The following is a 26657-nucleotide window of genomic DNA, read 5'->3' on the forward strand; positions in this document are numbered from 1 at the left end:
ACTCAACGATCTTGGTCCTTGGCCCAGCCACTCTCTCCTGCAATGCCTCCCTGGCAACCCCTGCATTGCGGGACTGTCTCTGTATCCCTACAGCCCCCCTTCCCAGCACTTGTCTGCACTTACCTTGCACTTGCCACCTGCTGGCCCTTATTATTTTATCTTGTATTCTACCAACTATGTACTGCACTTCCCCTCTCCCTTTCCCCCTTGCACTTCTCCCTTCCCCTCTACCCATGCACTTGCGCGATCTGAATGACACCTGGCCAAGTAGAATCGTTGTCTTTCTCCCCTTGTCCCCCCCCCCCTCTGCCTCATCGCGCCTTGAAACACTTGTGTATTAGCGCGTTACAAAGGCCATATCATACAGCTAATAGTCTTGACCAGTATTGCGGAATAAGGAACAAGTTACTTAACTGTAACTGTTCTCCAGCATGGGTCTGGCATGGACTCACATGCTCATGAATATTCCCAGTCAGGCTGGGAATCCTCGGTAAAGAAAAAATCAGTATCAGTTTCGTTTCTGATCTGTCTTTCTTAGTAGTAACCAATCACTGATCTCTGGGTCATACTGCCCCCCGCCAATGACTGCCCTCTCCCTAAGCCCCGCTTCCGGCAGCCATCCTCAGATTTGGTAGCACACCAAGTGGCAGTATGACCAAGTGAAGAGCCGCAGAGGGGTAGATGGGAGGGTTTGCATGTGAATCCATGCCAGACCCATGCTGGAGAACAACAGTTACAGGTAAGTAACTTGTTCCTTCTCCAGCATGGGGTCTGGCATGGATTCACATGCTCATGAATAAAAGAATACATAGCAGTATACACATGCACAACCATGGGAGGTGGCAAAGGCTCAACATTAAGCATTACATACAAACTCAACATTAAGCAATTCTTACCTGCTCACAAGGCTCACCTTAGGCGAACAGGTTGCGCAGCACTGCTTGGCTGACCCTGGACTCCTCCCGATCGACGCAGTAGAATCTTGTGAAGGTGTGCGTCGACCTCCACGTAGCAGCCCTGCAGGTGTCCAGCAGGGGCACACCAGACAGGAATGCCGTGGTAGCAGCGATCGCTCTGGTCGAATGGGCTCTCGGACGGCCGGACAGCGGTCGGTTTGCCAACCGGTGACAGTGCATGATGCAGCCGGAGAGCCATCTGGAAATGGAAGTCTTCGAGAGAGCCTTCCCTTGATTCACAGACCCAAAGTTCACAAACAGTTGTGACGTCTTCCGAAAACTCTTCGTGTGGTCCACTTAGAACTACAGCGCTCTAGCTACATCCAGCAAGTGCAAAGTCCTCTCGGCCGGCATCGAAGGCGACAGGAAGAAAACTGGTAACACCAAGGGCTCGTTGAGGTGGAAGTCCGACGGCACCTTGGGCATGAAGGAGGGGTGCGTCCTCAGCACCACCCTCGTGTCATGAAAAGTCAAGTATGGAGGCTTGCAAGATAGGGCCTGGATCTCTCCCACTCGTCGTGCGGAGGTGATGGCCACGAGGAACGCTGTCTTCCATGACAGGAACTTCAAAGGCGCCGAATGCATAGACTCGAATGGGGCCCCCCCATGAGCCTGGCCAGAACCACATTAAGCTCCCACGCCGGGGCAGGAGCCTTCACCGGCGGGAATGATCGGAATAGTCCCTTCATAAATTCCTTCACCAGGCGATGAGACCACAAGGATGCCCGTCCCGTAGGCCTGGTATATCGGGAGATGGCAGCCAGATGTATTTTTATGGAGGCGTGAGCCAGTCCAGCTTTGGCCAGTGACAGTAGGTACGGCAGTACTTTAGGGGCCGTAATCCGCAGAGGGTTAATCTGTGCACGGCACCAGACAGAGAACCTCTTCCATTTATGACCGTAACACTTGAGAGTTGAGGACGCCTTGGCCTTTGCAAGAACCTCTCTGCAATCAGCCGGTATATCGTACCCTCCAAACTCTAGTGCTGTTGGAGCCAGGCCTGCAAGTTCAACGACTGTGGGTCGCGATGGAGAATGGCGCCTCCTTCTCTGGAGAGAAGATCCGCGTCCGCCGGCGGCTTGACTGGTGGGGACGTTGACAAGTCCAGAAGGTCCGGGAACCAGATCTGCCTCGGCCACGCCAGTGCGACGAGGATCATCCTGCACCTGGACTTCTTGAGCTGGTTGATGAGGCGGAGCAGCAACGGCAACGGCGGGAACGCGTACAGAAACAGGCCGTCCCAGGGGAACGAGAAAGCATCGCCCATGCTCCTCAGCTGTGGGAACCTGCTGGCGAACCTTTGGCACTTGGAGTTCGTCGCCGTCGCGAACAGGTTGATCTGGGGTTTGCCCCATCGTTGGAAGAGTTGATCCACTTGATCCTGGCGCAGTTCCCACTCGTGGCACGAGCGCAGCTCCCTGCTGAGTGAGTCGGCGATGGTGCTTTTTATTACTGCCAAGTGGAAGGGAACCAGAAACATCCCCTGGGCGATGGCCCAGTGCCACAGATCCTGGGCCTCCTTGGATAGGGCTGGGGATCTGGTGCCCCCTTGCTTCCGTATGTAGAACATCGTGGTGGTGTTGTCGGTGAAGATCCTCACCACCTTGTCCTTGAGGGACGGAAGGAACGACCTGAGAGCCCAGAACACTGCTCGGAGCTCCAGAATGTTGATGTGGAGAGACCTCTCCTCCGGGAGCCAAAGGCCTCTTGCGTGGAGATCTCCGGTGTGGGCCCCCCAACGCTCCAGAGAGGCGTCAGTCGTCACCGTCTCCTGAAAAGCCGGGATTTGAAAGTCTGTGCCTGTAGTGAGGCGAGCACGGGTGCCCCACCATAGGATCGCCCGACGGAACTCCTCGTCGAGATGGATCCGGTCCTCGAAACAGCCCGTCGCCTGAAACCAGTGGGCGTCGAGGAACTCCTGTAGCGGACGCATCCGAAGTCTGCAAAGGGGTACAAGATAGAAGCATGAGGACATCATCCCGAGAAGGGACTTGATGGACCTCACCCTGGCCACGTCCGTGGCTAACGGGCGCCGCAACTTGCCCAGGATGGTCTTGGTCCTCTCCTCTGAAGGGGAGGCCAATTTCTCCACTGTATCGAGCTTCACTCCCAGAAACAGTGCTACTTGCGATGGAACCAGGTGGGATTTGGGGTAGTTGATGGCGAACCCCAGTTCCGTGAGCAACCGGACGGTCCCTTGCTGTGTGTTCGACAGCGAGTTCCCTTGTCCGGATTAGCCAGTCGTCCAGGTAGGGGTAGACGTGGGATCCCCTGCAGGCACAGCCGCGCCGCCACTGGTGCCAGGCACTTGGTGAAAACCCTGGGTGCCGACTTTAATCCGAATGGTAGGGCTCTGAATTGGTAGTGGCGTCCCTGAACCACGAACCTGAGGAACTTCCTGTGCCTTTTTAGAATGGGGATGTGGAAGTAAGCATCCTCCAGGTCCGACGACGATAGGAAGTCGCCTTCCTCCAGCTGTCCCAGTACGTGCTGGAGGGTGAACATCCTGAATTTCTGCGCCTTGATTTGTTTAACCGACGCAGGTCTAGGATGGGGCGCCAACCGCCTGTCTTCTTTCTGATGAGGAAGTACCTTGAGTACACTCCGAGCTCGTCCCCAGGAGGCTCCGGGTCTCCGATGGCACCTTTCTTGAGCATCGCCCTTACCTCCAACAGCAGTTGAGGGACGCGATTCTCCTTCCTGGCCACGGGAGGAATGCGAGGGCACTTCTTTGGAATTCCAGTGAGTGCCCGCTGGCCAGGGTGTCGAACACCCAACAGTCGGTTGAGATGGACTCCCACACGCTGACGAACTTCGTCAGCCGGCCTCCCACCGGGGTGCTTCGCTGGGGGCCCGACAACACGGCCGGGTCAGTCTTGCTTGGAAGCGGCCTTGCCGCCTTGGCCTCCTTGGCGACGACGGCGGGAACCCCTTGCTTGCCCTGACCTCTGTAGGCTTCCTGGTAAGAGGAGCGTGCCGCCTGGCGGTAAGTGGAGGAGCCACCGCTGGAAGCCTTTGGAGACACCCTGTCTGACTCCGGAGCTCCGAAAGGGCCGTCGCTGTCGAAACACCCCTAGGGCCCGGGCCATCTCAGAGTCGGTCTTGATGGCCTGTAGAGACTCGTCCACCGCCTTACCAAAAAAGTTGTTGCCGTCGAACGGCATGTCCAACACTCTGGTCTGGATGTCCTGGCGAAAGTCTGTCGCCTTGAGCCATCCTCGCCGTCGGAGGCAAACTCCGTTGCTCAGTTAGCGAAATCCGGTATCGGCAATGTCCGTTGCCACCGTTATGGCATGATCTGACGCCACCTCGCCTTCCTGCAGAATTTCTAGGCCTCCGCTCTCTTTTCAGGTAGAAAGTCTAGCAGGGGAGTTATCTTGAACCAGAGCGCCCTGTCGTAGCGGGCCACGATCGCTAAGGCATTGGCCGCCTTAATCGTCGTCGTCTCCGCCGACGATATGACTCGACGTCCTATGGAGTCCAACTTCTTGCCCTCGCTGTACGGTGGGGAAGTGGAAGTTGAAGCTGCAGCACCCGCTGCCTTCTTCTTAGCGGCTGCCGAGACGACAGAGTAATGGCCACCGCCCCCCCTCTTTTTCCACCGGGGACTTCACAGGGGTTTTAACGATGGGCTGGAAAGAGGATTCCCTCCACGGTGGCAGGGATACTCTGGGCCCAGAGGCCGTTTCCACTGGCGTAGACTCAGCCGGCTTCGCCGGGGTCGCAGCGACCACTTCGATAGAGGCCTTTGCCGGCTGGATCAAAACCCTCACCACCTTATGTGCGTCCTGGGCGGTCGCCTTGGGGGGGGGGGTGGGGGTCCGCGCCTTGCTCCCCCTTCGAGATCGACCGGGTCGGCTCCAGCGGCTTACCCAGTTTCTCGGACTTCCTCTTCCCCGAACCAGAGGGCTGGCTCGTGGTCGAACGTACCGGTGAAGTAGCGCCCTGCCTGGCAGCCGAAGAGCCCGACCTTTCAGCGCTCCCGGTGCCCGTGGACTCGCAGTGCTTGGCCTTCTGTTGGGCCCCCGTCGCCAGGGAGCCTTCACAGGATTAGAAGCCCGCTCAGACTTTTTCTTCGCCTTCTCACCTGCTGTGCCCTTCTCCAGGCAGGCGGTGAGGCGGGAACGACGATCTTGTTTGGTCCTTTCCGAAAGGTTCTTGCAACGCACAGTCCTTCTCCACGTGCATCTTGTCCTCATGAAGGCAGTAGAGACATTGCGAGTGCTCGTCCTCCTTGAAAATGTTTTGCAATCCGCATCCAGGGCAGCACCTGAACAGCTTGGATCCGGGCGTCAAGCTTCCCTTGTCCTGGGCCATGTCCGTTGAGGTAGGCCGCAGATCTTCCGGAATCCTCCACGAAGTATAAACTCGACGAAAACTTCACCCTTGAGGGGCGTAGAAGAATTCCGAAACGGATCCCCGTTGTCGGAAGTAGAAACGGTGGAGCTTGAGGCTCGATTAAACCGAAAAAATGAGAAAATCTCCTGAAAAAGCGTGAAAACACAGCAAAAAACTCGAGAGCTAAAGCACGAGGACTCCCAACACTTGAGCGTGCGGTAAAAATCTGAGGATGGCTGCCGGAGGCGGGGTTTAGGGAGAGGGCAGTCATTGGCTGGGGGCAGTATGACCCAGAGATCAGTGATTGGTTACTACTAAGAAAGACAGATCAGAAACGAAACTGATACTGATTTTTTCTTTACCGAGGATTCCCAGCCTGACGACGGGGAATATTCATGAGCATGTGAATCCATGCCAGACCCCATGCTGGAGAAATATTCTTTAAAACGCACAATTTGCATCCCATTTTATCAAAAAACTCCCACTTGGGTACTATTCAAACAATGTCACAAAAGGAATGAATAGCCATTTGCAACTGTGGGCAACCTTTTCATTGGTGCATGAGACAATTTCATGGCCCAGTCCAACCTGATCTGCCTGGAAAAAAGTCTGAGCAGTGGGAGAGGGGCCTGGAGGGATGAGGGGTTTAAGGGGGGAGGGGGGGGAGGGGAGGGGTGAGGGAGGATGATAGTTTGTTACGGTGTGTCCCAGCGAGCGCTGCCGGCATTCCTTGGGGGAGTGGTGGGTAGGAGGACGATAGTTTTTTTACTGTGCACCTCAGTGAACGCTGCCGGCATCCTTAGGGTATTGGTGGGCTGTGTTCAGAGGTGGGGTTTATCACGGTGTGCCGCTGTGAACGCTGGCAGCATCCGTGGAGTATTGGTGGATAGGAGTTGCTGTGTTTGGATCAGCGTTTCTGTGCACCTATCGAGTGTAGAGTGGGGGGGATTCAAGAGGAGGGAGGGGAAAAGCCAGGTTTGGTAGAATGGCGAGTAGCCAGGCTTCGTCTAAGGAGTGAGGCAGGCTTTAGTGAAGTACAAAGAACTCGGAGCTACAAAGAACTCTGAGCATACACTTCATCTAAGAAAACACAGATACACTTGAAGTTATATATAAAATGTAATATATATATTAAGGAACACTGTTCTAACTTTCAAGTAAGTACTATAACACAGCAAAACATAGAAAACACTTGCAATATTCTTTGGAGAATAAGACAATGCATTATTTACCGTAAAAGCATTTCTGATGGTTGTATCTGCTTAGATTCACATGCTGTGCATAGTCCGACATCCAGTGGTCACTGCGGAGTATTGCATTTTGTTTTTCGTAGTCGAAAAGGGGACGTCGACAAGGCGTGTCTGTAACACTATCCCTATAGTGACGTGCGTTGTACCCACAATCCCTCACGCGTCGAGGTCCCTCTGTTTGTATTTTTTCTGCCCTGAGGGAGCCTTCTATATGTGAGCGAGTACAGAAAAGAGAGAGAGATGTAGAAAGGTGTCTAATGTTCCTTCCATCCGAGCGGGGAGGAAGGGTGGGCGCATGACAATCTAAGCAGATACAACAATCAGAAATGCTTTTACGGTAAGTAATGCATTGTCTTCTGATGTTTGTTAATCTGCTTAGAATCACATGCTGTGCATAGACTAGCGAGCAGTACCCAGAGTTGGCGGTGGGTTATGAGAAGGAACAGTAGAGAAAAGATGTCTTAATACTACCTGTCCCACCTGGGAGTCGGATCTAGAGTGTGCATCTAGACAGTAGTGTTTTGTAAAGGTGTGCACAGAACTCCAGGTTGCCGCTTTGCAGATGGACTTAAGGGGAACATTTGCAATGAATGCTATGGATGCCCCAGTGCCTCGAGTAGAAAGTGCTCTTGGCTTGAAGGGTAGTTCTCTCTTAGCAAGAGAGAAACAGAGAGTGATGCATTGAACAATCCATCTAGATATAGTGGATTTTGAAACTGCATCTCCTTCTCTTCCTGCTGCCACCGAGACAAAGAACTGATTAGTCTTTCTCAGTGGTCTGGTTCTTTCCATGTAGAACATGACAGCTCTGCGCACATTAAGTGTATGCAGACTTTTTTCTCCCGAATTGGAAGGGTTTTGAAAGAACGCTGGTAGTTCTATTGACTGGTTTACATGGAATTTTGAGATGAATTTCGGTGCAAACCTTGGGTGCGTGCGTAGAACCACTTTATCTTTGTGAACTGCTACAAAGGGGTCTAAAACAGAAAGAGCCTGTAGTTCACTTACTCTCCTAATGGAGTTGATAGCTATTATGAAAGCGGTCTTAAGAGTGAGGTCTTTAAGAGTTGCTTTGTGCATGGGTTCAAAGGGTGAGCCCATGAGTTTGGTAAGTACCACATTCAGGTCCTGGCGGGGAGCTGGGTTTGCTATCGGAGGGTGTATTCTCTTTACTCCCTCCATGACAGCTTTGATAACTGGGACTTTCCACCACGACACTTTAAGCTGGGAAGCGGTGTATGCAGAAAGTGCCGCTAGGTGGACTTTAATGGAATTGAACACTAGACCTGAGTCCAGTAAATGGGTCAGGTACAGGACAATGTGCGTGGGGGAGCAGTCAACTGGGTCGATGCTTCTTTCTCTACACCAGATGACAAATCTCTCCCATTTGCTAGAATAACAGTGACGAGTGTTAGGCTTTCTAGCCTCCCTGAGGATGTCCATGCATCTCTGCGGGAGATGTAAGTGTCCAAATTCTATGATCTCAGGAGCCAGGCTGCTAAGTTCATGGTAACTTGTTCCTGGTGCATCTTGTGCACAATCTTGTTGAGAAGGGGAGTCGGGGGGGGGGGGGGGGGGGCGAGGCGTAAGCAAATTTCCCCGACCATGGAATCGATAAACCATTCCCCTTGGATTGATTCTGGGGGTACCTAGAGGTGTAATCTTGGTATTGTGAGTTCTCCAGAGTTGCGAACAGGTCTATTTCTGGGAATCCCCATTGTGTGAAGACGTCGAAGACGATGTCTTCGTGCAACTGCCATTCGTACTCTGAGGGCAGAGGGAAGTCTCTGCCGAGTTCGTCTGCTAGCAGATTGAGTTCCCCTGGTACAAGTTGCAACAGTAGGAACATGTGTTTGAGAGCCCACTTCCAGATATTCTGGGACAGCTTGGACAGTCCTGGAGAGTGGGTGCCCCCTTGCTTGTTGAGGTAGTACATGGCTGTGGTGCTGTCCGTAAGGACCATCACTGTCTTCCCTTGTAGGTGTTCCTGGAAGGCTTTAAGTGCCTTGAACACGGCCAATAGCTCCAGTAGGTTTATGTGCTTGGATGCTACGCTCAGAGTCCACACTCCGTGAGCAGTCTGATGGGATAGGTGAGGCCCCCATCCTGTGAGGGATGCATCTGTGGTTAGAGTGGCTTCCACTGCGGGTGTGGCAAAGGGTTTCCCACTTACCAGGTTTTCCTTTGTCCACCACCGTAGCGAGAGAACCAAGGCCTGCGAGACCACCACTAGATCGTCCCATTGTCCGCTGGCCTGACACCACTGGCTGTTGAGCCACTCTTGCATTGGGCGCATGCGCAGGCGCGCGTGAGGTACCAAATAAATACATGACGCCATCATTCCTAGCAAGCGCATCGCTTTGCGCACCGTCACCTCCAGACCTGCCACATATTGGGGGATCTGAAACAGCATGTTTTGGACCCTCTCATTGGAGGGGAAGACGAGGCCGTCCTTTGTTCGAATTAGAGCCCCTAGGAATTGTTTGACTTGGCTGGGGTCTAAGCTGGACTTCTTCTCGTTGATGGAGAAGCCCAGTTGGAACAAAAGGTCTACAGTCTTTTGGGTGTTTGAGAAGCATGTCTCGTAAGAATCCCCTGTTATGAGCCAGTCGTCAAGGTAAGGGTATACTGGGATGGATAACCTGCGCAGGTGGGCCGCTGCCACTGCCAGTACTTTCGTGAATACCCTTGGTGCAGATGCTATGCCGAAGGGTAGCACTCTGAACTGGTAGTGTTTGCCCTCTATCATGAACCTGAGGTATTTTCTGTGCGCTGGCAACATTAAAATATGAAAGTATGCATCTTTCATGTCCAGTGTTGTCATGTAATCTCCCTGTGATAGCAGTGGGATCACTTCCTGTAAGGTCACCATACAAAACTTTTGGGGTTTGACAAACTTGTTCGCTGGGCGCAGATCTAATACAGGGCGCATGGTTCGATCCTTTTTGGGTACAAGGAAGTACACTGAATAAATACCTTCCGTTACCTGAGATAGAGGCACGACCTCTATAGCTCCTTTTTCCAGTAGCTGGTCCACTTCTTGGAGAAGGATGGCGAGGTGTTCTGGTGTCATGCGTCGTCCCCTCGGGGGTCTGTATGTTGGGGAACTGTTGAACTCTATACAATAGCCGCGGGCTACGGTGGATAGTACCTAGCGGTCTGATGTTATTCCCTCCCATGCTGGAAGAAAGGATGTTAACTGGCCCCCGACCGGCCATGCATGGGAGGGGACCCGAATCTTCGCGTCACTTGGTGTTGTTGGTGGCTTGGGAGCCTCTAGGGGTGGAACCCCGGCCTCTCCCCTTGCCACGGCGTTGACCTCTCCGATTGTACTGGCCACTATTACTTTGGTAGTTGTTGGCAGAATATTGACGTTGTTGATTCTGTTGCTTGCGTTGGCCATGAAAAGAACGCTTGTTGCCAAATCCCCGCCTGTTAGGGGGTTTTGAGATTTGGTCGAAGGTCTTTATGGTATCAAATTCTTTTTTCGCATTTTCCAGTGCGTCGTCCACGGCCTTTCCAAAGAGGTTAGACTCTTCAATAGGCTTGTTAATGAGCGCCGCTTGCGTTTCCACCTTAAACCCGGAATTGCGAAGCCAGACGTGGCACCTCAGCAGAATTCCCTGTACCAAAGAGCGGCCAGCTGTTTCCGCTGCATCGGGGGTATTCTTAACAATGCATTGGTTGACCAGAGACCCTTCATTAACTGTAGCCAGCAATCTAGTTTTTAGGGGTTCAGGGACTTCCTCGATGTCCTGCTTAAGCTTTCCCCATTGCGCATCAGCGTAGCTTGCCAGCAACGTGTTATTATTGGCAATTCTAGTTGAGAACGCTGCCGAGGTGGTAATTCTTTTGGCTAGGGCATAAAGCTTTTTCCCCTCTTTATCCGGGGGTGCCTCGCTGGTAGACAGTGGAACCCAGCCCTTTTCCTAGTGTTAGTCACCACTAAGGAGTCCGGGATTGAGTGACCCTTAATATATAGTGGGTCTGATTGAGAGGGTGAGAACAATTTTTCGATTCTTGGATTAACCACTCTTACTAGTGCAGGGGTGGCCAGTGAAGGGTTGATTTGTCTCTTAACAGAGCCGAGTATTGGAATGGTTTGGCTGGTGGGGGGGTTTTTCTTTGATGATCCTTTCCACGAAGTCAGTGTCTGGGGTGACCTCCCCAGTTTCGACCTCAAAATGTGCTGCTGCCTTCCTCAGCAGCGCGTTAAAGGTGGGCTGATCGTCAACAGGCAAAGGGTTCCTAACTGGTGTGGTCTGAGGAGACCTGATGTCTATAATGTCTGGTTCTGTAGACCCTGATAGTGACTGCCAGGGATTTGGGTCACCCACACCTGGGTCTTCTTCGTACCCTTCCTCACTTATGTTAGTGTCCTCATGGAAGCCTTCTCCCTCTTGTTGGTTTTCATCATTAACAAACTCCTCTCCTTCCTGGAAGTGAGTGTCCTCTTCGGTGAGGTCGTAAGAGTTCATATCCTCCTGAAAGGGGTTATAGAACAACTTCGGGTATTTAGCCCTTGGACTTTCTAGGAGTACCTCCCTAGGTCTTTTAGGTGTCCTATTTTCTGGAATGGCCATGAATCTGTCTAACGTGTCCATACAGGACTGGAACTTCTCTAAGGTCCACTGAGGTAGGCCAGAGCGGTCTGGGAGTGAAAAAGGAGTTTCTTCTCCTTGTATTCGCCTAGATCTGTCCCATAGCGTCGAAGATAAGGTGCCTTCGCCTTCTGAGAAGTGTTCTGGCAGGCTAGGGCTTTCTGTCGACGGTGGGAGCTGTCCCAGCCTACTTTCCGGCGCCTTAGGCGTTTCTTTAGCCTTGTGCGCGGTTTTCGGCGTGTCACTTGTCGTCCGTCTCTGGCCGTCCTTAGAAGATATACGCGCAAGGCTTTCGGCGATCATTCTGTCTGCCATGGGATCGCTCGCCGTCGCGCTAGGTACCGTCGAGTCTTTACTGGAAACGTGCGCAGTCTTACGAGGCGCGTCACCGCCTGAGGGTTTGGGGTTAGCGCCCTTATTTCCAGAGTGCCCGGTCGCCTGTCGCAGGAGTGGTGGCGGGGAGGGCTGGCGACCCTTATGTTCGGCAAAAGACGCTGGTGGGCCCGGCGCCTCCGTTGCCGCTATGGCTGCCTTCGTCTTCGACGAATGCGTGCCGTGGGGTATGTATGTGTTTATGAGATTTCTTGTGTGCGTCCTTGTCGCCGGGGTGTTCATCCCCATAAGCTGGGCGTGAGCCGGGCTTGTCGGGGCTGGGGACGGACGAAGAGGAGCGAGAACGCTCCCTCGAGAGGTCTACAACCTCCGTTACGGAGGCCGTGCAATCACTGTCCTCGTCACATTCGGCGGCGGCGGCAGCGGGCGAGGAATCTGACCTAGATAAGGCGTAGGCCGCCCACCTTTTGACCCTGCGGTCCTTTATCGTTTTGGGCTTAAGTAACTTACAGGCCGCACAGCCGTCCTCCTTGTGATCGAGGGGCAAGCAACGGTTGCACCGTTTGTGCTTGTCCTTCCAGGTATATTTGCCTTTGCAAAGTGGGCAAAACCTAAAGGGCGTCCTCTCTATAGCTGAGGGCAAGAAGTGTGATTACGACCTCAAAAGAGAGGGAGGGGAAAGAGAAAGGCATTCTCGGAGTGAAAAGAAAAGATCACACAACCCCACTCGCCCTACTTTGTAAGAACAGTGAGGCCAGGCCAGGTGTTCAGCGACGCCGAAGGATCTCCTCCGCTCGTCTTTCCGTCGAAGATCTTGCTCGGCGGAGAAACAGCTTGCAGCTTCGTCGAGGGAGGGATCTATGTGTTCGATATTAATAATAATAAACGACCAAGGGTCGAAGAAATGATTTTGCAATGTCTCTCGAGGAGCTCCGCATAGAGGCAACCAATAACTGGGTGGAAAAAAAACAATCTGAGGGACCTCGACGCGTGAGGGATTGTGGGTACAACGCACGTCACTATAGGGATAGTCGACGTCCCCTTTTCAACTACGAAAAACAAAATGCAATACTCCGCAGTGACCACTGGATGTCGGACTATGCACAGCATGTGATTCTAAGCAGATTAACAAACATCAGAAATGACAGTTGTAGTCACACTAGAATAGCTTTTTCAGTAACAAATCATATATTAAAACCTTTTGAAACATATTTGCAAACGTTTCCAAACTTTTACAACTTTTTGGAACGTTGTTCTGGCCTGTCTCACAGAGTCCAACCCTATTTTATGGGAGTCTGACAATGTTCAGAGGGGCCACTGGGCCACCAGTAACCAGGGCTAGGGCAGCAAAGGCAGGAAGACCGTGTAAAAGGTTCAGTGGCAGAGTCCAACAGGAACTCCTCTTGATTTTGCAGGCAAGTTAAAACTAGGTTTCACAAGTCAAGGAAGTTAAGAGGTTTCCTTGAAGGTTTGCTCCAACGACCAATGTCCCAAGGCAGGATTGGAGAACTCTAGGGGAGCGGGGTGCAAGTTAAAATCTACCTACAGCCTCAAGGAACACAAGATCAACAATCTTGTTGAGGTGGGTCTCATTACCCACCTCATTACCACCTCAATCTGATCGATAACTAGCTTCCTCTGACACCATTGCATTCCAGCATTGTCTGCCTTTTAAGATTGTACATGTCTGCAGACGTTTGTACACTATGATGTAAATAACCCCGTCTTTGCTGTGAAATTTGACTATTTGTATATTGTATATTGTTATATCTATTGTGAAATTTTGACTACCTGTATATTGTACTTTATACACTATGTAACCTTGTAAGCCTTGCATAACCCTGCCGCGCCCTGTTACTCCCGGGTCTGGTGCGCTTTATAAATTCAATTAAAAAAAACAAACAAACAAAACAAACAAAGCAGGCTCCACATAAGTTAATAGGAGCAGGATAGTACCTTCGAGTGAAGAAGCAATTGCTGCATGACTGTTCCAGCGGTGAGGAGACAGCAGACCAGATCACAGGTTTCTTGGTCTTAGCAACAGAAAAAAAAGGGACTTTGGTGTATCTAGTGACCGCTCTCGTGCAGACATACCCAGCAAAGGATCTTTACGGTTCTGGCTTGTTGGTGCCTTTTTCAAGCTTGGATGAAGGGCAGATTCTGTGCCAGTAGACTCAACTTTTCTCAGTCTTTGCCTCGGGTAAGGGGACTTTGGGGAGTTAGAACAAGTCACTGCAAGCATAGATGAAGGCCCCAAAGTTCCAGGCGCATTTGCAATTCAATTGACGATACACAGTGATGCAGCACAGGTCCTAGGGTATTGGTGAATTGAAGGCAGTGGAGGTTACAGCTCTTCCAGCGATAGTGCAAAATGCAGTTTGTCTTGGGGCTGGTTAGACCCACCAGTCCAAGGGAGGACGTCGTCGTGTTCAGATCTGCCCTGTCACTAAGTAGTTGAGGTTGGGACAGGAGCAGTTACTCAACAGGCTCTGGCATCTGTTGGCGTTGTCCTTCATCAGACTTCTTCGGAAAATTCTGTTCTCGTGGTCGACTCGAGTTTCAGCTCCAGAACCTCGGAATATATCCAGGAACACCAGCTGAATCCACCATTCAAGACACATGTACCATTCAAACCCAGGAGGGGTTGGGGGGGGCTCTAATGGATCAGCCTCCCAGTCTGAACTAGTTTCAGTCAGGCACACTGCAGGACAAAGACCAGGGGAGTTTCGGTCACCTCGTCCCCCCCAGCCCCCTGCACTTCCTGTCCTGCCAGTCAATCAGAGACCCTTTCACAGGATTTCCTTGGGAAGCCCAGCGAAGACAAAGGGACATGAGAATCCTCCCCCACCCAGGAAGGTAGAAGAAGGATCCAGAAAGGACAAGTCATCTCGTTCAGGGCTTAAAAAAGTAAGGCCACCATTTTTGGCAAATGGTGTGCCTTGTGTTCCCTACCGCAGCTATGTTGTGCAAAAGACAAACTGCCACCAGCTTCAACATATGGACCCGTCACAGTAACACAAAGTGACTAGAGAATCGAGAAAAGGGATACATTGTCTCCCCTCAGCACTCCACCTAAGGTGTGGTATGCTGATCTCGAAAAATAAAAACACATAAGGGATAAAAAGTATCCCCTAGCACTGGTAACTTTAGGAGTTAGCCAGGAAAATAAAGAAACAGTGGAGGGGGAAGCTCTACGAGCTCCCAGCAACACTACACAGAAAGTGTGGTGTGTCGTCTTAGTAAAATATGGATGTCAGAAAATTGGAGGGAAAGCATAACTCTAAACAGAAATACCAAAAAGTGGTCAAAAAGGTCCCTTATAGCACAGTAAAAAGGAGAGTGAGGGGGGGGGGGAAAGGGTTGCCATTCACTCAGAAGAATTAGCAAAAATCCAGGTGTCCAGCAAAACAGTGCTGGGGAATTTCACACAAAGATAGAAATCTACCCTAACAAAAAGGAAGTGGAAATAAAGGAACTATACCAGTCACTAATGATGGCCTTGGATTGGATTATGCAAAAGGACCGACGGAAGGGACTCCATCGTCCGTCCTGCCATTGCGGAGTAAATGATATTCCATCTGAAACCATTGAGAAACATGGACGTCTACTCTAGGTTTTAAACCAGTAGTTTAGGTTCCTTCCCAGATTGCGTTAGCAGTTGTATGAAATCTGGTGAGCTTGGCTGAACGGTGACACTGGGTTGTTCCCACAACAAAACCAAAAGGTTAGCATTCTAGAAAGTCATCCATGTGTGAATGAAGTAGTGATGGACCAGATACTAAATGAGAGAGGTGAATGACAATAGACAGCGTTGGGTATCTTCAACTAGGTGGAGTGACTTGCAAAAATATGGCCAAGCTATGCAAGGAACTCGCTTTTAAATTGCTTCATTAATTCTGAATAGAACAATTTCCACCTTGCACACATCTTACATTGGTTGTCTGCAATTGCTTGTTAACAAGAAAACAATGGGGAGTTTCCCTATGCAACTGTTGATAAACAATGCATGGTAGAGTTGATCAAATGTGCACATTTTCAGCAAAGTGAGCAAATGAAACTTACCAGTCTAATAAGCTGCCTGTCCAGCCATCGGAGTACATCTGGCCCTTCCTCAGATTCCGCTCTGTACACACCGAGCCGGGCCATCAACACAGCAGCCGCTTCTTGATCAAATGCAGCTTCTATGTGCTGGAGTTGGCTCTGTGCATCTGCCCAACTAATGACATAGGAAGAGAGGTCAGTTAGAGCATATATAACCAACTTAAAAACAGAAACATTGTTTTGGTACAACAGAGGGTACTTTGGCTCTTATTAAGGGGGTGGCAACATTAGCAGTGCTTAATACAGATGAATGGATGCACTGTTCTCACCGTTGCCAACTGTGGTAATTCTGCCACATCAGAGGTTTCAGTAACTCACCTTTCTGAAGTCAATGCAACGTTATTGGGGATTGGAGGAGTTACCATCTAGGTAATTAATCGGCTGGATAGTCTTCATTTTTCTCGAGGAAATGCTTTCAAGTGCTGACGGTAATTCCTCATAGGGTTTCCAAAATGTCATTATGTACATTGAAAAGAACAGGCGATAAATTGATTACGTCCTGTTTTTTCAGTTACTAAAGATAATTATCAGTTTCTGTGCTAATTCCCCTTCAACCTGAGAGACTCCCAGCACTTTTACTGGAATTTTTTTATCTTGATGATCTGAGTGAGTGGAACTTTTTACCACTCGCTCCTTTTTCTCCGACTGGGATTTTGAACTACTGTGTTATGGAGTCTAGTAAACTCCATATTGTATTGTATTGTAGTGTATTTTGTTATTTATTTAGCGCTCTTTCCCCACTTGTGTGGCCTCAATGCGCTTTTCCTTGGTGGAACGCCCTTGGTGTAGTCTATGTCGTTAGAGTTCTAAGGGGGTTAGTTTAGGAGATGCGTGTGTGCATGTAGCCGTTCTAGGACTTAGGTGTCTGGCAAGGCTCGACTAAGCAGCTAGAGAGGTCAGACACATGGGTGGGTGCTGTTGAGGGTTAGATAGAATGCTATTGTTTAGAGAGTTTATGTGCGTCAGCTATACAAAGTTCCTTTCGGGTGGTGGTGACTGCGTGCTAGTGATCGAGGTGTTGAGGTACGTCAGGTGTTTCAGTCTGGAGGGCTATGTGTGCACTAGGCCGGATGTGCTTAGCCCTAGGCGTGTTCTATCATGCATGGATGCTTGGCCGTGCCTGCAGTCAGTGTCCACGCCAGTGGTGCGATCGATACGTACCGTAGATTCGAGAGTCCTGTATATTGGGAGGAAGGTCTACATCTAATAGTGAGGATTAAGAAAAGGCTAAGCTCAGCTGTATTCGAGCATCCTGTATGGTGGGGAGAGGCCTATACCTGACAATGCAATGGACTACAAGGCTAAACAAAATAGAGCCTATACTAACAGTGCACTCAGAGTAGGGGGCTAGGAAGAATATCCTGGAGTAGCAAGTCCCGGGTGTCCCCCTGCAGTATGTTTCGTCATATGGTAAGCCAGGAGCGGCTGCGCCTAAATGGAGAAACCTCTATGATCGGCAGAAGGCCCCGGTTTTGTGGTGCTGGGGTCTCCATATAAAACAAGCAAACAGAAGGGGCTACCCCTCAATTCGTGTAGATCGAGGGGGCCTAGGCATGAAAGGCTGTGAGTTAAAGCCAAATTGTATAGTAAGTAATCGTAATGTAACAGTCATCAAGGGCTTGTTGGACCTAGCATGGGGAATAGGGTTGTGGAGAGGTTGCTAGTGGTCAGAGCTTCCCAGGGTGAGTGTTGCGGGTTGACAGAGGCAGTGAGTAGTTAGTGATGTGCTTGTGCTAGCCAGGGCCCTTATCTCGTAATTGTCTTTCTTGTGGATTGGTGGGCATGGTCTTGAGGTCAGTGTGAGGCAAGTGTAGCCATAGCTCGGGTGCTTGTAGGGTTGGAGTGTTGTTGTGGGTGGGATGTTGGTGGAGCAGGAATTACAAAAGTAGATCTATACAAGTATGGTCTAAACTTCTTCAGAGACCACACAATGGCAAAACACTCATGTTTAATAGTTGCCCTCCTTGTTTCATGGTCCTTCAGGTACCTACTGATGAAACGGATGGGGTGTTCCCTGCATTTCTCGTCCAGCTGACTAAAAACTGCACTGGCGCGAGGTCCCAGGGTATTGCAGCTCCGCAAGGTCGCAGCAACGTGTGGGATGGCTCAAAATTCATGTCTTCTTCAGTCTAGTGGGTCTCACCAGGCTCTGGGTCAGGTTTGTCGTTTTCGGAGTCCCCATGTCGATTGGAAGGAAGGGCTACAGCAGGCTCTGGTTACACAGCAGTCTCTCTGGTTGCTGGAAATCGTTTCAGCTGCCTTTCATTCATCATACTCTTCGGTTACAGTGGTTGACTAGTCTTCAGCTTCCAGGTTCGCAGTATTCAACAGGAACTGTTAGGGAGAATTCTCAAAAATGTGCTAATTCCTCCCACCTTAGAGCTCTCCAGCTCTTTTGTTAAACTTTGGGACTTTCAACTTTTCAATTCAATGTGTTTTCTGTGTTTGTTTCTTTTTGGTTGTGGAGTCTAACCAACTCCATAGGCATCATCTTTTACAATTGAGTCACAAAGCTCCCTCAGTGCAGTACCCCAGGGAAGTCTTTCAGATTTCCCAAGGTTTAAATACCTTCTCTGGGATCAACTACTGTTTCCCAGAGCAGTGGAGGAGTTAAATTGACTTCACTTAGTCCTATAAAAGTCTAGACCCAGCACACCCCATCTTACAATAGAGTGCTGGAGGTGTTACTTAGTATCCCCTATGTCTAGTTACTTATGTAGCATTCATATGTTACCATTTCCTCTCAGAATGGCTGGTGGCAGCGGTTTTACAATGAATTACCATGATTTACCCCGACCGCTAACTGTTCGCAGCTCCGGTAACGTTAAATCGCGGGAGCCATGTTTTTCAAAATGGCGCTGAGCCTCCTTTGTTAAAATGGTCCGCAGTCTTCTTTTTTCACCATTTCTTTGTGGAAAGGTCCTTCGAGTTTTTCTCTGAGCGCCAAACCAGGTTTGGTCTCTTTGTTCATTCGCCTTTGGCAGCCTTCAGGAGTGAAACTCGCCTCTGGCTCCACAGTGTCTGGGGTAGGCAGGAAGTGAGGGAGGTGCCCGAAACTCCCTGTGCTTAGTCTCCTAGGAGACCCAAAGGCACTCTGTGACGATTGGCTGACTGTCGGGCAAGAACAGCCACCCTGCTGGGTGAGTAGCAGCTAGGCTGGAATTAATGGGAGAGAACTGAATAAAAGGTGACTCTTTTGGCTTGGAAGGCAGAGTCGACCACTGGACGAAGGAACCGAAGAAGAGCTTGAAGAGGACGGCTGCTGCAACTCCTGGACCATTGGTTTGCCCGGTGAAGCCCTGCTGAAGGTCCGAATCACCAAGTTCACATCGACGGAGAAGCCCTGCAACCTGCAAAGGACGACTTCTCCCTTTGAGTTGGTAGGACCAATCAACTCCCAAGTAAGCCACCTAGGCACCCATCTCGGAGCTGGTTGAATTTCCTCAGAGTTGCTACAGGAAACCGTAGAGCCAGAGAGAGGGATACCAGATTGTGTGCATTGCTTGTAAACTGGCCTAAAGCTTTTGGAAGATCCTCTGGACTCCCACGAAACAGGACTGACCAAGCCGCACCGCCCTCAGTTGAGTGCGGGACTTCAGATGTGAGGAAAGTCCACCTTGACAGCCAGGAACCGGGTTTATTGCTATTTGCTGTACAGCAAGGAGCTGAAACGCGAAACAGCCACTGAAAGTAAAGTTTGCCAGTTGCCAGCTTTGACGGTGCCTCTTCTAAGTGCTATCTGAAAGTAATTGCCCTGCTTATGAATATTTGTAATTTCTTGTGTTCTAATAACCTGCGCGTTTACAAACTATTGAGAGCATTCTGTATGCCAACAGTAAGGCATTAATGTCCCCAGCACCCTTGTTACTGAAGTCACCTGTGGGTGTAGGTTGTGTCTGTGGGCCATCCCAAAAGGGCCTCGTCTGATCCAGAGACTCAAAGTGTGCAGTATTGAAGTATATTTGTGTGTTACTATTCTATTGCTCCTTTCTAAAGAAGGCTTTATAACCGAGTGATAAATTATTAATTGGTTATGCAAGAAACATTGAGTGTGCGTGTTTATTTGAATACCATAACCGTGAATCTTTGTGTAACTCCACTACTCGCATTTCCCCTCCCGAGATAAGCCCAGCAGCTCAACATGCTACCAAAACTGTAGTACAAGCCTATACCAAAGGTTGGGCCGCCCATACCTGTAGTCATAGTTGTTTGTAGTGTTCCCAGAGGGTACTGCATTTAAACTTTTCTAACAGGAACTACAGCACAACCTCTGCATTCCCTCCCTGCATTTTACAACAAGGGGCGGTCTGGTTGTCCAATCAGGACAGCCAGCCCTCCACTGGGATTTGTCCCCATTCAGTCAATGAGGAAGACAAAGGGCTGTAGAGTTTGACTCCTCCCTCGCTTCCTGCCTTCAGAGACCAACTGGAGTCGAGGGGACACCCACCAAAGATAAAAATCACAAAGGTATTTCCAGCCCTGGATGTCAGGGGAAGGCACAAGAAAGGACAAGAAACACTAAAATGGCGACAAAAGACAACAGGGGGCATTTTGGTAAAATGAGCACCCATATGTGCCTTTACTGCAGCTGTGCATAACGCCCGCGATAAAGGTGCACCAATTTAATCCAAGGTATCACTGCCACCAGCTTTTGAAGACAAGCTCGTCCCTGGAACAGAATTGTTTAAGTCTGAAAGGGGATACATTATATCTACCTAGCACACCACATAAGGTGGGGTGTGCTGGTTTTACCTAACAAAATGTAAAAAGGATCCAAAGATCCTTTCTACCCTTGGGAACTGTAGTTTTATCAAGGATAGCCAGAGAAAGTTAAAAGGGGAGACCCTAGGGAAACCCAGCAACGGGCACTTATTGCCAAAAAGTTGTTAAAGAGGATAACTTTTAAAAAAACTTGAGTCTAAAAAATGACACCCATAAAAAGAGTAAAAGATTCTGCGAGTTCAGAAAAAGGTTCCCACTCAAAGAGGTATTAAGAAAAAATATCCCACTAATAAAGCAAAAAAGTTCTGGGGTTGACCCAGGTTAGAAAGATTTACCATTTCTATGAGAATCTTACTTAACCAGAGAATAGAGATAAAGCAAGACATTTATGCACCTTCAACTCCACCAGGAGAATCTAAGCAGATCTAAGAATCAGAAATATGATTACGTGAGCAATGTATGCCTTCAAAGGCTTGTGGATCTGCTTAGATCACATGCTTTGCATAGATTAGCGAGCAGTATCTGGAGGTGGGTTTTGAGGAGGTACAGCGGCAAATAAATGTTTCAGAACCACTAGTCCCACCTGTGAGTCTGCTTTAGTGTGTGTATCGATGCACTCATTCTGTGTAAACGTATGAACTGAGCTCAAAGTAGTGGCTTTGCAAATTGCATCTAGGGGTACATTTGCAATAAATGCTGGAGTAGCTCCTGTACTCCTGCAAGCTCTAGGTGTATAAGGTAGAGTTTTCTTAGATAGTGAATAGCAGAGCTGTATGCATTTGGTTATCCATCTGAAGATACCGTTTTTAGAAATGTGTTCTCCTTCCCTACCTGGGGTTATGGAAACTAAGTCAGTCTGTTTTCCTTAGTGAGTTGGTCTTGTCTAGGCAGAATAAAACTGCCAGCCTTACATCTAAGGTGTGGAGGCTCTTATCGACTGTTAGATGGAGCTTGGAAAAAAAGTAGGAAGTGCAATGGACTGGTAGACATGAAACTTGGATATGTATTTTGGTGTGAACCTAGTGTTAGGCAAGAACTGATTTAGTAACCTTGTGGCAGATTACAACACCCATGTCCTCTTGGTATTAGGCAACCCAGCCTTTGGTACAGGCCTTTGGTACCACACAAGCGTGACTGAGCAGCCAGGCAAATCTCAAGAGGGGTACATGTGAGCTGTAGAGCTGCAGCAATGAAATCCACAAATGCAAGTAGCCCAGTAACACTTACAAAAGGTTTTAATGAGTTATTTATCCATTTAACATCAGTTTTTAAATAAGCATTTGTAACAATCAAATATACTTTAAAATACTTTCCCTGAATCAACACAAAGCTAGCAGATACTCTTTGGAGATGCTTCTTACACTCTTCCTACACCCTAAGGCAACTTCAATAACTAGGATGGTAATAGCATTTATATATCACTAGTACACTTTGTAGATTCTGAAGTTTGTAGAAAGGAAAGGTTAAGGGAAGAAAAAATGTTAAACAGGTTCTGGGAGCATGTGAGCACTTTAAATCGTCCAATGAAGTCTAGATAAAAACCTTTCCCATCATTAACAGTTAAAAACCAAGTTATCACATATAATGGACAGTAAATATCAAAGACAAATGGATTAGAGAGTCTGCAGGGAGCCAGGACAGCCAAAGTCAATTGGAGCACCATCTATGCAGCTGAGTCACTTCTTGGATTGCAAAGTTAGAGTTTGTTGAAGAAAAATCACTGTAGGGTCACAAGCTGTTACACTTGTCAGGGGTAGAGCTGAAATCAACTCTAGAGAAGCAGCTACAGCAAGTTTCAAGTGAGAAGAGCAAAGCTAAAGACACAGAGGTAAGTACCCCAAGTCAGAACAGTACCTTTGGTTAGAAGAGTGGTCCAGCTGGCTTATGTCTGGTTGCAGAGATGCAGATCCCGGGTCTCAGTCGTGGGGACAAGAGGGAGGACGCCTTGAGGACTTCTGTGGCAGCAATTGGGACGTCAGCACCAGCTAAGGGCTCTTTTCGGATCAGCAGCACTTTGTGGTTTCATCGCTCTGTAAACAGCACCACAGCAGATCTTGGGCACTGGTTGGGCTTCCTTCACTCCTTCAGTCCTGCACTCATGTAAGGGGACGCGAGCTCTGGTCGTCCTGCTTCTGGAGGGTCCTGGGCAGGCTCCTGGAGATTCTGGCCGGATCACAGACGTTGCGCTCTACTACGGATTTCTCGACCCCTGGCATTTGGTTCTTGCAGCAGTGAAGTAGTACAGCCAATCAGGGAAGATCTAGTGGAGTTCGTCTCGGGGTTAGTTGGTCCACTAAACCAAGGGAAAAAGTCATCCCTTCGGGAGCTTCTCTTGTCGATCAGAAAAAGGAGTTTCAGCACAGTAGCAGGGCTTCACCGGGCAATTCAAAGGTCCAGGAGGATGCAGCAAGCTTCACTCATGGTTTATTCGTCAGGTGTTTCATCTAGTGGTCGACTGCCTCCTGTCCCAAAACCCTCACCTTTTAAGCAGGTTTCTCCCATTCATGCACAGTCTAGGCTGTCAATCACACAGCAGGGTGGCTGTGCTCAAAGGGCAGCCATCCAACCAATCAAGCCTGGCTGAATTAATGCACTCCTAGAGACAAAGAACAGGTCAGTTTTGGGAACCTCCCTCACATCCTACCTTTCCAGACACACTGGAGCCATAGGCAGGCTTCAGGGCTGAAGCCCGCCAAAGGCAAAACAAACAAAAAGCTCAAATCTGGTAGGCACGCTGAGTAAAACCCAAGAAAGTCCTCAAACAGAAAAGGCGAAAAAAAGACCGGGCCATTTTGACTAAATGGTCACACATTTATACTGCAGCTGAGGGTTCAGTCTGCGTTAGAAAAGCACAATGGTAGGAACATTAAACCACTGCCACAAGATATTTAAAGTAGTGAGGGTAACAAGAAAGTTACATGAGCATGTAGGATATGTTTAATACAAGCAACTGCTTTTTGCTTGGTGGCAACAGGCACCCTCTGCAGTGTCACTGAGGTGTGCCTTGGACTTCTCATTATGTATAAAAAAAAATTCTTATGAGAACTACAGTATTCAAGAACAGTAAGATAACTTATCTTACTTACCTTTTCTTATGGTGGTCCAGCACAAACCACCCTATGTGGGGTGCTGGGGGGGTTACAGATTAACCCCTTCTCCCACTACATGTCAACTTTTTGTTACACTGACTAACAAATGGCTGGTGGCAGTGGTTACTTTTTACTACCTTTTGTGCAGGACTTTTCTCAGCTGCAGTACAGCACCCATGGGTGACCATTTTCTCAAAATGACCCCAGTAGTCTTTTAGCGCCATTTTCCATGTGTCAGTTCTGCAGGGCTTTTCTTCTATCATTTAAAGTAGATTTCAGTCCTTTGTGAGTTTTGCCTTTGGCGGGCTTCAGCCCTGAAGCCCACCTACACTCCAATATGTCTGGGATGGCAGGAAGTGAGGGAGGAGCCCAAAACCGTCCTTTGACTGTAGGTATGCCTGGCTGAAACAGGTTCTAACTGGGCGGTTGTCTGTCCTGGAGGACAGCCAACCCCCAGGTGATTGACAGATCCCTAGAAGTGAATTAATGGGTTCCAGCATACGAGGCGAGTATTTTGGGACCACAGGCAGAATCGCCCAGAGCAACAAGGAATTCAAAGCAGAAGACTGGCAGAGACGCCAGCAGAACGTTCCAAAATCCACAGAAGCACCAGTGAAGCCATGCATATGTGGTGACCAAGGCTGGTGGGACCAACTAGCCTCGAGACCTTTTTCCATTTTCAGACATCCCCTGACACCCTGCGACTTTCGCAGGCCGCAGAACACCAAAACCTGGGGTACCTGGACTATTATAGAGGGCATCATCTTCCGAAGATCGAATCCGGCTGAAACTTTGCAAGCATCCATGAGAACCTCCTGAGGCAAGAATTCTTCACCAAAAATCCCCTCACCAGAGTTCTGGACTGATAAATCCAAGAGAATCCAACCAGCGATATTTGTTTCTTCCTGGCACTGAGAAAAAGACCCGGTGAAGTGAGCTGAATCCATTGCTGCTGACCCCTTCTCCCGAGTGCTGCTGTAGAAGCCCGCCAAAGGTCCCCCCCCCTTTCATCGCCTCGACCAAGGAGCAGGAATCGAGGTCTCCACCGTTGCACCTAAAAGGAAGCCAGTTACAATTTCTTCTTCATGTTTTAGGTACTGTGGGGCTTGGGTTGTAATTACCTTCTGCTATTTTTGATGCTTCCTGGCTTGGGAAGTGCCGAGTTCTTCAAGTGAGAGTTGACCTCAACTCCTCTGTGGAGGCCTTGCAGCCTGTGTATTGTCAGGAAGTGTTAGGTAAGATGTTCAGAGCAATGTTACATCTTCCTTGACAACATTTTGGTAATAAGGGCATATTGTTGCTGGGTTGCCCTAGGGGCTCCCCTTTTAACTTTCTCTGTCTAACCTTGGGAGAACTACAGTTCCCAAGGTTAGAAAGGATCTTTGGTTCCCTTTTACATTTTAGTAACTGAGACCAGCACCCCCACCTATGTGGAGTGCTGGGGAGATACTAAGTATCCCCTTTCTCATTTTAAATGTAACGTTTATGTTACAAGGACAAACTTACCTTTAATGGCTGGTGGCAGTGAACCTTTTTATTAATTCGGTGCAGCTTTACAGCAGGCTGTTTCCACAGTCCCAGTAAAGGCACCCATGGGTGCTAATTTTACCAAAATGGCCCGGCCTTTTTTTCACCATTTTAGTGTTTCTTGTCCTTTCTTGTTCCTTCTCCTGACATCCACGGTAGGAAATTCCTTTGTGTAATTTTAATCTCTTGCGGGAATCCCGTGGATTCCCCACCCAGGCTCCAGAGTGTCTGAAGACAGGAAGCGAGGGAGGAGCCCAAAAGTCTGCAGGTCTTGGTCTTCCAGCCTGACTGGAGGAACCAGTTCAAACCTGAAGGCTGGCTGTCCTAAAAAAGGACTGCCATCCCCCAGGTTTGAATGTTGCAAGGCTGTTTGAATGGCTGCGTTCCAGCATAAAAGTCCGATCGTGGAAGCTGAAGAAGTAGTCAACCACTCGAACCAAAAGCGAAGAGGATGATTAAGAAAACGTGGATAAGACTATTTCCAGAGACCAGACAGCCTACTGTGTAACCGTAGCCGGTTATCCTTCCTTCCAATCGACCTGGGGATCCCGAAACAGACAATCCAGAGCCTGGCAATGCCCACTAGACTCAAGAAGACCTGCATTTTGAGCCATCCCACGTTCTGCTGCGACCTTGCAGGGCAATACCCCAATACCCTGGGATCTCGAGCCAGTGTGCGGTGCAGTCTTCCAGAATCCAAATCTTGCTGAAACATTGTGGGCATCCTGCTGGACCTCCAGAGATGTGAATCGAGTCTGAATAGTCCCCTCACCAGAGTGCTGGACCTTGCAAACGACGAGAATCCGACCAGCGATATTCAGTTTTCTTCTGGCTCCAGCCATGAAGAAATTCTTGCCTGGAGCCTTCTTGGTCGATCCTTGTTAGGGAGAATTCTCATAAATGTGCCAATTCCCTCTACCTTAGAATGCTCCAGCTCTTTTGCTAAACTTTGGGACTTTGAACTTTTTCATTTATGTGTTTTCCGTGTTTGTTTTCTTTGATTATAGATTTTTAGACAACTCCATAGGCATCTTTTCATGTGCATCACACATCACCCTCAGTGCAGAGGCACAGGTAAGGCTTTCCCAAGGTTTAAATACCTTCTCTGGGATAAACTACCGTTTCCCAGAGAATGTAAAGTGAAATTGACTTTACTGTCTTTTCAAATTCCTAGACCCAGCACACCCTATCTTACAATAGAGTGTTGGAGGGGTTACTTAGTATCACCTATGTCTAGAAACTCACGTAGCAGTCAAATGCTACCCTTTCCTCTCGAAATGGCTGGTGGCAGTGGTTTTACAACGAACTAACATGATTTTTCCCGACCGCGAACACTGGTAGCGTTAAATCGCGGCAGCCATATTTTTCAAGATGGCGTCTGAGCCCCCTTTGTTTAAACAGGTCCCGGTCTTTTTTCACCATTTCGTTTTGGAAAGGTCCTTCTAGAGTTTGTCTCTGCACGCCAAACCCGGTTTAGTTCCTTTCTTCCTACGCCTCTGGCGCCTGAGTGTCTGGGGTGGGCAGGAAGTGAGGGAGGTGCCCGAAATTCCCTGTGCTTAGTTTCCTAGGAGACCCAAATGCACTCAGGTGTGATTGGCTGGCTGACTGTCCGGCAAGGACAACCACCCTGCTGGGTGAGTGGCAGCTAGCCTGGGATGAATGGGAGGAAACTGGATAAAAAGTGAGTCTCTTGGCTTGGAAGGCAGAGTCGACCACTGGAACGAAAGAACCGAAGACTAG

General features: G+C 49.3%; 1 protein-coding gene across 1 annotated transcript in view; it reads right to left on the bottom strand.

The window, feature by feature from the left end:
* SEC23B (SEC23 homolog B, COPII coat complex component) overlaps positions 1-26657 on the bottom strand; it is a 474773-nt gene that overhangs the window by 167000 nt on the left and 281116 nt on the right. Inside the window, exon 14 of the mRNA XM_069607535.1 lies at positions 15541-15694. Within this exon, the coding sequence (XP_069463636.1) occupies positions 15541-15694 (154 nt within the window). The remainder of the gene's footprint in view (positions 1-15540; positions 15695-26657) is intronic.

This window comes from Ambystoma mexicanum, chromosome 4q, assembly GCF_040938575.1.
Source record: "Ambystoma mexicanum isolate Mex_15411 chromosome 4q, UKY_AmexF1_1, whole genome shotgun sequence".
Classification (NCBI taxonomy): Eukaryota; Metazoa; Chordata; class Amphibia; order Caudata; family Ambystomatidae; genus Ambystoma; species Ambystoma mexicanum.